We start from the raw sequence: 11,785 nt of genomic DNA on the forward strand, positions 1-11,785 counted from the left end.
AACATTTTAGTTCAGGAGTCATTTAAGGGATTTAAAAAGCGGTGAAGAGGACTTTTAGCTCTTTATTAATACAAAAGTCCAGGTCAGCTTCATTTCTTTATATTTCTCCATTAAAACAGGAAGCAGCTGCAGAGATTCACTGAAACATGATAAAACATGAACATAAACCCAGAATCTGAGGCAGAAACAGAGTTTTTATCAGTTCTCAGCAGCTTTAAAGTGAATATCTGGTCTGAGCTCCTTTATTCTCCAACACAGCCTGAACCCTCTGAGACAAGCTTTCTGTCCTTTCTTTAAGGAGTCTTCAGGAATAGTTCTCCAGGTTCTAAAATGTCTGGTTTAAACCGCGAAAAGTGGCATAAAATGGGTCGTTTAGCTACAGTTAACTAAATGCAGCTGCTTTCTGTCTGCAGCCAGCCACTAACTTTACTTTGTTAAATGATTTTGAGGATGAAACTGCTGCTGCAGAGATGAATCGGGTTCAATAATGTGCTGAAGTCCTGATCCTGCCCTGATAGTGTTTCTATATTTACAGGACAGCAGGAAGCAGCTGCAGAGATTCACTGAAACATGATAAAACATGGATATAAACCCAGAATCTGAGGCAGAAACAGAGTTTTTCTCAGTTCTCAGCAGCTTTAAAGTGAATCTCTGGTCTGAGCTCCTTTATTCTCCAACACAGCCTGAACCCTCTGAGACAAGCTTTCTGTCATTTCTTTAAGGAGTCTTCAGGAATAGTTCTCCAGGCTTCTTGAAGGACATCCCAAAGCTCTTCTTTGGATGTGGGCTGCCTTTTGTTCCGTTCTCTGTCAGATGATCCCACACTGCTTCAATAATGTTGAGGTCCGGGCTCTGGGGAGGATTCATCCCTCCATAAGACCTGTTGCCACTGATTTTCAGTCCACTTCTTGTGTCATTTGGCACAGCTCAGCCTTTTCTCCCTGTTTCCCTTCCTTAAGAACGGCTTCTTGACAGCCACCCTTCCATGGAGCCCATTTCTGATGAGGCTTGGGCCAACAGTAGATGGATCAGCTGAAGGTCCAGATGCATCTCTCAGGTCCTGTCAGGTCACAGCTGGATTTTTTCCTCTTTCTTAAGGACATCACTTTCAGATCCTGTTCATCTGCTGGAGATAGTTTTTCTTTCCCTTTAGGAAACACCGGACCGTCCTTCCTGAGAGAAAGGAGCTCATTCTGCCCCATAATTCCTTGCAGCTGCAGCTTTGACAGATTATTTTCATACAGTCGGACTAACTGTGATTCATAAATCTGAGGACAGGAGGATGTGACATCACTATATTTACCTTTTAAATAGTTTCTGTCCTTTTTCAGCTGCCAGCTTTGATGAGAGATATTTTCTATGCACATTATATTCTTTATTATCTCTAATCTGATAAATATGACTTGATGTAACGCTGATAAACTCCCATCAGATGAAGCATCTGCAGAATCTTTATTGAACATCTGGAGTTTCAGACCCACATCACAGCTGAGTTTTCCTCCATCTGACTTTAACCCCGTTATGTTTTTTTCAAGGTGAAGGAAAAGATAATCGGAGGTTTGTTCTTGTTTTATTTCCTATTTTACCGGACCCTCGGTCTCATTCTCAGCTGTTATCGCTCCACTCAGCTCTTCATCCTCTGAAACGAGTCCTTTTTGTTCTTCCATCTGCCTTTTATTGTCTTCATGTTAAACATGTTAGTTTGTGGTGTTCCTGCTGTTTGTTCTCATCGCTTCTCGTGTTGTTTTTATCGGCTGAAGAAAATGTTTCTACGCTGTTAAAGAAGAAACGTCAGAACAACAGAGCTCACAGAATAAAAACTAATCATCTGAAGCATGTGGATCAAATCTTTCTGAGTGAGAGACGCAGGAAAGAAAAATTCAAAGAAAACTGGACTCATTTCTCTGCGATGAAGCTGTTTTATTGAAGAAAGTCAAATATTTTCTGCTCTGAACATGAACTCTGAACTTTGTGCTGTTACAGGAAAACGGCCTCAGTTATACCCTCACATCAGTTTGACATTTTCTCCGTCAGATTTCACACAAACACTGAAATGAAGACAAAAGAAAACACTTTGTTCACTCCTTCAAAGTGGTTTTTGCTGTGAAAATCTTCACTGGTTCTCACATTAAAGCTGAAGAAGGATCTCCTGATTCCTGCTGATCCTGGAAATGACCGTTTCTGAGCACCTCAGAACAGACTTCCTCATCTGTTGGTTGATTTAGAAAACAGCAACAACATTTGATCTCTGAAACTAATCAAAGTCAGTGTAGCTCCAGAATAATTTTACATTTACAGAGTGATGAGATGTGAACAGAGTCTGTGATAAAGGAAGGTCTGCTGATCTCTCTGTTGGGCTCCATGAAGTGGAAGAGAAACAACAACATACAGACACATCAACACAAGCATCCAACTAATATTTAGAGCTCAGAGAAGTTTAGATTTTCATGTGGAGAAACATTTCTGTGAATAAAACTCATCATTAGCAGTGATATCCTCCATGGCTGCACAAACCCAGGAAAAAGCAGCAAATAAACAGCAAAGAGCTGACAGGATACATTTATTCCACTTTACACAACTCTGCTGTGGCTCCAGAATAATAAAACCTAATCCCAGCATAGAGCGGCTGAGTGAATCTGGTCTGGACTCTGTGGAGCAGAGTCATGGTTCCAGAGACGCTGTAGAAGGACAGAATACCTGCTCTGTGATCCAGGTACACTCCGACTCTGGAGGATGCAGGACCTGAGATGGAGGTTTGGATGCTGTTGTACATAAATATATAATTGTTTTGGTTATAATATAATGACCAAGATTTGTCATTATGTCCAAATAAACCTGATGCTCTGCTGATGTTCTTGTATGCGACGCCTACAACAACTCCTCCCCCTCTCATCTCCACCTCCCAGTAACAACGTCCAGTCAGACTCTCTCTGCTCAGGACCTGCTCATATACAATGAATCTGTCTGGATGAGCAGAATAAGACTGACGTTGTTCCATTAAAGTCACTTTTCTGTTCCCCTCTGACAGTAACAGCCATCTGTTTGCTGTGTTTGGATCCAGTGTGATTTTACATGAATATTTTAAGAAGTCAGCTCTGCTCTTTGGTTCTGGTTCTGACAGTAAAACATCCACTTCAGTGACTCTCAGTGAGATGTTGGTCCATTCCTCTCTCAGGATGTCCTGTAGTTTCTCTCTGAGCTCTGACACAGCTGCTGTCACAGCCTCAAAGTGCCTCAGAGGACGGATCTTGATGCTGGATGAGGGTGTAGACTCCCTGAGTGCTGACACTGAGGGGCAGTTCTGTAGAAACTGGGTGTGATCCTCTGTGTCTGAGAGCTGCTTCAGCTCAGCATCTTTCCTCTTCAGCTCAGTGATCTCCTGCTCCAGCTTCTCCTGAAGCTCTTTGACTCGACTCACTTCAGTTTCCTGCTGGGATCTGATCTGCTGCTTCACCTCAGAGCTTCTTTTCTGGAGGAGACGGATCAGCTCAGTGAAGATCTTCTCACTGTGCTCCACTGTTTTATCAGCAGACTGATTGATGGCCTCCACCTGCTGCTGAAGCAGCTTCACATCTTTCTCTCGGTCCTGGACTCTCTGCTGGATTTGCTGTCGACTCCCCTCCAGCTCTCTCTGCCTCTCAGTCCTTTCTGCTGCAGCTGACACTGTGTCGTGGCCTTTATGTTCATCCACAGAGCAGAGATAACAGATAGACTTCTGATCAGAGCGGCAGAACATCTTCTTCACCTCATCGTGACGAGAGCAGATGTTCTCCTGGAGGTTCTTGGAGGGCTCCACCAGCTTGTGTTTCCTTAATGGAGGTGAATCATAATGAGGCTGAAGGTGATTCTCACAGTAAGAGGCTGGGCAGGTTAAACAGGACTTAAAGGCTTTCAGTTTTCTTCCAGAGCAGACATCACAGGCCACATCTTCAGGTCCAGCATAGCAGTGATCAGCAGGAGCAGCTTGGAGTCCAGTCTTCTTCAGCTGCTCCACTAAATCAGCTAACATGGTGTTTTTCCCCAGGACAGGCCTCGGTATGAATGTCTGCCTGCACTGAGGGCAGCTGTGGATTCCCTTCTGATCCTCTCCATCCCAGAAGCCTTTAATACAGTTCCTGCAGTAGCTGTGTCCACACTGAAGAGTCACCGGATCCTTCAGCAGATCCAAACAGATCGAACAAGAGATCCTTTCTCGGTCCAGCTGAGCTCCTTTCTGCGCCATTTCTCCTCTCAGATCAGCGACTCAGTGAGTTTCACTTCCTCATAGCTGAAACTAGTCTGAGCTCTTATCTAAATGATCAAATCACGTGTCAGAGAACAGAACCGGTTAGTTCACCAGGTGCTGGTTTCACCCATCATCAGCCTGCAGATCTGCAGGGGAGGGAACAAGGAAATATGTGGGCAGAGCGGAGCTGTGAGAGCAGGAAGTGTGTTGAAGCTGTTTTACACCAGTCTTCATGGTTAAAATACAGGTTTATTCTTCTTTTAATCCCTTTGGAAAGAAGTTCAGCTTCACTTTCACAAAGAATCATTGTGTTAAAGCTCCAGTTCCTCGTCGGCTTCTTTCTTCACAGAACTTTAAATGAAGCAGACGAGCTTCTCCTGAAATAATGGAATCAGTTGCTGCACAGAAATCCAAAATGTTGCTGCTTTGGATCCTAAATTCGACATAAATGCAGCAGAGTTTTGATCCTGAAAACTCAGGAAGAACATTTAGAAACACTTTGAGCCTCTGATTAATATCATCCTTTTACTTTCCTGTTAATGCACCAAGTGGCAACACATTCTTAACATGTTCTTGTAGGTTTTCCTCCTCAGAATGAAGATTAAAATCATATCCTGACCAAACACACGTCAGACCTGAATGTATATTTATCTGAAGGCTGATTTTCACTTCACCTTAAAACTGAGCCGATGAGACGGTTTCATGATGTTTTCTTCTGAAACGTCTCTAAAGAAGCTCATAAACTGCATTTAAGTGAAATATCAGACGGATGGTGGAAACTCTCACCTGCCTGAGCACTAAATTTATCCTCCATGTTGTGAGCAGAAACACTTTCACTGCAACACCTGAACAGGATGAATTTAAATGTAAATGTAATTTATTTCTACAGCCCTTTGCAACAATCCATTTCGGTACCAAAGTGCTTTACAGCAGATAATAAATAAAGAAAAGAATAAGTACAAAACAATAAAATAACAGTAAACGCAATAAAATAAAATACAGCAAAATTGAATAAGAGAATATAAAAGAGTCACCATACTGCTGGGTATTAAAAGCCATCTGAAATAAATGTGTTTTTAGAAGGGATGAAGGGACAGAAGCAAAGATTTCTCTTTAAAGTTTGGATGAAAAGCTCCGAACATGCTGCAGGTCAGAGGTTTCCCTTCATTCAGACATGTGAGGTTTCCAGGATGAGGGATTTATCACCCAAACCTAAAGATCTCCTGTTGGCTGGAATCTGTTGTGATGATGTTGGAGTATAAAGGTTGTGACTTTGACTTTGGTTTAGATCAATAAAGTAGTGATGATGAATCTCAGCTGCCTGGTGTTTGTGTTGGTCTGAAAAGTGTGGAACGAATGGGACGTTCAGCTCGAACTCAAACGAATTCTGTTCTTTGGGGAGTTTCGCGCTCGAGTTTTAAAACTCGTTTTTGAATCAGTAAATGATTCTGCTGTCATCCTCAATTAAATCACCAAATGTGACAGTTAAAGCATAAAAAGCGCGTGCAATGGGTGAGTTTGTCCAACTTATATCTGAACCTGAGGTGAAATATTATGAATAAGTAGAGAAATAACTCAGGTTAGAGCCCACACCCCCGGCATATTGATCCCATCCAGCCTCCAGAACCCGGGCTAAAGTAGCTTTATTAGCACGTTGATCAGTGAAATCACATCATCATCAACGCATCATCGGGTCATCAGACTTCTCACTGTTGCAGTTTTATTGGTGAGTTAAACTTTTTAAATTGGTGTTCATATCATCTGTGTTACCAAAAACAAGTTAAATGGTGTGAAAATAGACTCTGAACACAGCTGCAGCCGTAAATAACTGATAATTAGCTTCGCCTTTTACGACATTCAGCAGCTGTTTTACGGCGCAAATTTAGAGGGAAATTAGCTCGAAAATGTTCTGATTTACGAATTATTGGAGAGCTTTAATTATCAGGTCTGAAATCGATTTAGCAACATGCAAATCACAGCAAGAAGGAAATATGACAGTTAAAGCATAAAACGCGCGTGCAATGGGTGAGTTTGTCCAACTTATATCTGAACCTGAGGTGAAATATTATGAATAAGTAGAGAAATAACAGCAAGAATGATGATGATAATGAAGATGGAGGTAATCTGTTTCTTTCTGGCTTTATGCTGCTGTTTTGGGCGGATTGGTGCAGACCCACTCAGGTTAGAGCCCACACCCCCGGCATATTGATCCCATCCAGCCTCCAGAACCCGGGCTAAAGTAGCTTTATTAGCACGTTGATCAGTGAAATCACAACAGGAAATGTGTTAATGAGTCCAGGAAGAAAGTTTTTACTCCCTTTTTATGGTCCAGACAACTTTGTTCTGAACCTGAGGTGAAATATTATGAATAAGTAGAGAAATAACTCAGGTTAGAGCCCACACCCCCGGCATATTGATCCCATCCAGCCTCCAGAACCCGGGCTAAAGTAGCTTTATTAGCACGTTGATCAGTGAAATCACAACAGGAAATGTGTTAATGAGTCCAGGAAGAAAGTTTTTACTCCCTTTTTTATGGCCCAGACAACTTTGTTCTGAACCTGAATTCGGAACAATAAAATTATTCTGACCCTTTTGCTCACAGAACTGAGCTCACGTGCGTGATCATTGATAAGTTAGTGATCATATTCACAGTTATTGATTAATTTTATGCTTTTAAGCTGCTGCTTTTATTTCTGGAAGGTGTTTCTCAGTAAATGGTTGCAATTTCACGTCATCGTCTGAACTTTTGTCTTCAGAACCACAGGGTTCTGCTCTGGGCCCGGTGCTGTTTGCTTCCTTTGGGTCAAACAATAAGTCATTTAAAGGAGTTTCTGCCATTGTTACACAGATGATGTTCAGCTGTGTTTGTTTCTGAGCTGCAGAAAGTCCATAAAGACACCTGATAAAACAGGTTCTGGATGTTCTGTCTCCTTCAGTCTGACCCACTTTACGTAATCTTGGTGTTCTTATGATCCAGGATCAGCAGAGATGGAAATTATTGATTATCTCATCCCGTCCTGATTATTGGAATTCCCTTTTTGCTGTCCGAGCAGAACTTCTCTGAACCGCTTACAGGTGGTCCAGAATGGAGCTGCCAAGCTGCTGCCAGAACCTCCCAGAAGCTCTCATATTCCACCAGTTCTGGGTTCTTTCCATAGGCTCCGGGTCAGGTTCCGAATCCAGTTCAGAGTTCTTTTTCTTCCACTCAGAGCCTTGCATGGTCAGGTCCATTCATCTGTCAGAGATCAGCCCGATCAGAACCGCGGGACTCTGAGGTCCGAGATCTGCCGCAGCCCGATCAGAACCGCGGAACTCTGAGATCGGAGATCTGCCGCAGCCCGACCAGAACCGCGGGACTCTGAGGTCCGAGATCTGCCGCAGCCCGACCAGAACCGCGGGACTCTGAGATCGGAGATCTGCCGCAGCCCGGTCAGAACCGCGGGACTCTGAGCTTGGAGATCTGCCCCAGCCCGGTCAGAACCGCGGGACTCTGAGGTCCGAGATCTGCCGCAGCCCGGTCAGAACCGCGGGACTCTGAGGTCCGAGATCTGCCGCAGCCCGGTCAGAACCACAGGACTCTCAGGTCCAGTTAATTGCGATATTAATAATTAATCATGGCTGTAAATGAATCAGCTGATGCAGAATGATGTTGTTCTGGTTCTTTTTCTGGGACGGACTGTTTCTCAGCAGTCTGCAGTTTGACCACCAGGGGGCAGTAATCGGTACACTGTTCCTTTAAGAGCTCCTTAAAGAAGACTGAGGCGATTTTATCCGGATCATCAGTGATCCTGAAGGTTTTTTAGTTGTTTCTCTGCAGGTGTTTGACAGACTGTGGCCCACTTTGTGGCTCTCAATGTCTTAAAAACACAAGTTGACCAAGTTTGTGGGGAAAAAAGGACAAATAAACTAAATGGAAATTAATTGAATTGAATGAGGGGATATAAGTATGTTGTGATAAATGCAGTCAGGTTTGGATTTTCCTGTCTCCATCTATGGAAAAAAGAGTTAAAACTTTAAGTCATTGTTTATTTTTTTACATTAAATTAGTGATAAAGTAAGTGCACTGTGGTTAAAACACAGCGGACCCATGACCCGGGGTCTGTAGCTCAGTTTCAGAGTGTGTGTGAATGAGTGAATGTGGCATGGAGGGTTAAAAGCTCTTTGAGTGGTAAAGTCTATTTAAAGTTGAGATGTTTGGACCCAGAATCAGACCAGCCGGAGGCAGAACTTTAGCTCACAAAAAGTATTTATTTAACGAAGAAAACTAGCGCTGCTCCAAAGAAAAGTCCAAATGAACAGAATCCAGAATCTGAACAAGAGGGAACGAAGACAGAACCAGGATGAAAAGCACTACAAGAGGAGTAACAGGAAGCTGACTTTCAAAATAAAACAGGAAGTGGAAGACGTGCACTCACTAAAAACTCTAATGACAAAGACCAGAATAAAACTGAGGACCAATACTGAGAAACTGGGACAGAACAAAGTTCTGAGAAAGTAACTGAAAACTAAAAGTAAAACAAAAGTAACAACGAAGGCAGAAACAAAAAGGCTCATCAAGAACAGACTGACAATAAATCCTGATTCAGTCCCAGAACTCCAAAATACTGAGAACAAGAAAACAGAATCAAAGAAAACTCAGAAAAATTAAGACCAGGAAAATCTGACCCAAAGTCACAAAATAAAAGATAAAAATCACAAAATAAAACTGAAGAAGAACTAAATCAAACAGAAGAAGAATAAAATCAAACAGAAAAAGAACTAAATCAAACTGAAGAAGAATAAAATCAAACTGAAAAAGAACAAAATCAAACTGAAAAAAAACTAAATCAAACAGAAAAAGAACAAAAGAAAACTGAAAAAAACAAACAAAAGAAAACTGTAAAAAAATGGAATGATGCTCAGTTGAAAAGGCTGAATGTAAAGTTCTGTAAAAGTTGAGACTTCCACTTCGAGGTGAAGCTTCTCATGTACTAAAGTACTGTTGAAGTACTGCAGTACCTCCTCCAGTCTCTGAAGTACTGCAGTACTTCCTCCAGTCTCTGAAGTACTGCAGTACTTCCTCCAGTCTCTGAAGTACTGCAGTACTTCCTCCAGTCTCTGAAGTACTGCAGTACTTCCTCCAGTCTCTGAAGTACTGCAGTACTTCCTCCAGTCTCTGAAGTACTGCAGTACCTCCTCCAGTCTCTGAAGTACTGCAGTACCTCCTCCAGTCTCTGAAGTACTGCAGTACTTCCTCCAGTCTCTGAAGTACTGCAGTACTTCCTCCAGTCTCTGAAGTACTGCAGTACCTCCCCCAGTCTCTGAAGTACTGCAGTACCTCCTCCAGTCTCTGAAGTACTGCAGTACTTCCTCTAGTCTCTGAAGTACCGCAGCACCTCCTCTAGTCTCTGAAGTACTGCAGCACCTCCTCTAGTCTCTGAAGTACTACAGTACTTCCTCCAGTCTCTGAAGTACTGCAGTACTTCCTCCAGTCTCTGAAGTACTGCAGCACCTCCTCTAGTCTCTGAAGTACTGCAGCACCTCCTCTAGTCTCTGAAGTACTGCAGTACCTCCTCCAGTCTCTGAAGTACTGCAGTACTTCCTCCAGTCTCTGAAGTACTGCAGTACTTCCTCCAGTCTCTGAAGTACTGCAGTACCTCCCCCAGTCTCTGAAGTACTGCAGTACCTCCTCCAGTCTCTGAAGTACTGCAGTACTTCCTCTAGTCTCTGAAGTACCGCAGCACCTCCTCTAGTCTCTGAAGTACTGCAGCACCTCCTCTAGTCTCTGAAGTACTACAGTACTTCCTCCAGTCTCTGAAGTACTGCAGTACTTCCTCCAGTCTCTGAAGTACTGCAGTACCTCCCCCAGTCTCTGAAGTACTGCAGTACCTCCTCCAGTCTCTGAAGTACTGCAGTACTTCCTCTAGTCTCTGAAGTACCGCAGCACCTCCTCTAGTCTCTGAAGTACTGCAGCACCTCCTCTAGTCTCTGAAGTACTACAGTACTTCCTCCAGTCTCTGAAGTACTGCAGTACTTCCTCCAGTCTCTGAAGTACTGCAGCACCTCCTCTAGTCTCTGAAGTACTGCAGCACCTCCTCCAGCCTCTGAAGTACTGCAGTACCTCCTTCAGTCTCTGAAGTACTGCAGTACCTCCTTCAGTCTCTGAAGTACTGCAGTACTTCCTCCAGCCTCTGAAGTACTGCAGTACCTCCTCCAGTCTCTGAAGTACTGCAGTACCTCCTTCAGTGAGGTGTTCAGAGCCCCCATGAAGCCCCATTTCTCTGCTCCTCAGAGTAAAAATCAAACAACTCGAGCTCCGTCCATTTACTGGAACTGGAGCAGATCAGATCTTTCAGCTCAGGGTTCATGGAGCAGCTGCCATCAGCAGCTCCATCATCAGTGAAAATAAGTGAGCAGAACCTGTGGCAGCCAGAACCCGTGGCAGCCAGAACCTGTGGCAGCCGGAACCCGTGGCAGCCGGAACCCGTGGCAGCCGGAACCCGTGGCAGCAGAACCTGTGGCAGCCGGAACCCGTGGCAGCCGGAACCCGTGGCAGCCGGAACCCGTGGCAGCCGGAACCCGTGGCAGCCAGACATGCAATAACACCGTGTTCAGCAGAGCAGCTGCTATGCTGTGGATCTTGGTTCCTGTTGGTCTCCACACTTTCTTCCTGCCATCACTCTGCTGCAGGTTCATCTGGGTCCAGACTGTCCAGAACACTTTTTTCCAGGACTCTGCAGCTGCTTTAAGGACTTTTTGGCAAACCATGACGTGTCCATCCTGCTTCTGTGGCTAACTAGCGGTTAGCCACAGAAACATGCTAACTAGCGGTTAGCATGTAGCAGCATGTGTTTCTGTTCATGAAGTCTTCTGTGGACAGTCGTCTCTGACAGAGACACACCTGCCTCCTGCAGGCTGGTTCTGATCCGTTGGACGGGCCTTTGAGGATTCTTCAGTCTTCAGCAGCTGAGGTCTTCCTTGTCTATCTAAGCTAGCTTTTACATCATCACACGCTGGAACTGAGCGGATGTGTCTAAACTCTGTGCGAGTAGAAGTGCTGATAGAACTTATTTATTCAGGCAAGCTTAGAAAGTAGAAAGTAACCCTTTAATCTATTCTTTCTACTGAAAATCCTTACATCATGACATTTAAAGGATGTAAAACCATCTCTGATCGTGATTAAGATGTCCGACATCAAACTGTGGAGTAAATAGCTGAATTAAGCATCTGTTTTTATGTAAATCTGTCAATGAAACGCTTATAAAAGCAGATTTATCTGTGAGAAATGTAACACTCAGCTGAAGCTTGAGAGGCACCAGACAGATCATGTGACATGTTTTTTTCCAATAAAACCGTCCTCATTTAATTAGAGAATAAATTAGAGTCATTTATTCCATTTCAGACACTCTGAGCAGGTTCAACAGTTCCAGCAGAAATCTGCATATTGAGGCGTGTCGACGTGTCATCAGTTCGTCACGTCTGTAAAAAGCTTCCGGCGTCTTTTTTATCTTGAGAAACATTTGGTGAAAAAGCTCCCGCTCACAGCTTCTTCTGCGGCGTTGGTGGTTATTGTCCCGAGCC

The 11,785-nt window shown here is 43.7% G+C and overlaps 1 protein-coding gene across 1 annotated transcript; it reads right to left on the reverse strand.

The window, feature by feature from the left end:
* Nucleotides 1–1,920: 1,920 nt before the first annotated feature.
* Nucleotides 1,921–4,222, reverse strand: LOC140275423 (tripartite motif-containing protein 16-like). Its single transcript, XM_072370889.1, has one exon. It carries the CDS (start codon nt 4,220–4,222, stop codon nt 2,561–2,563), a length of 1,662 nt encoding a protein of 553 aa, XP_072226990.1. The 3' UTR covers nt 1,921–2,560.
* Between the last annotated feature and the right edge of the window lie 7,563 nt (nt 4,223–11,785).

Source organism: Leuresthes tenuis, unplaced genomic scaffold (genome assembly GCF_036924035.1).
Source record: "Leuresthes tenuis unplaced genomic scaffold, fLeuTen1.0.hap1 SCAF_18, whole genome shotgun sequence".
NCBI classification, from domain to species: domain Eukaryota; kingdom Metazoa; phylum Chordata; class Actinopteri; order Atheriniformes; family Atherinopsidae; genus Leuresthes; species Leuresthes tenuis.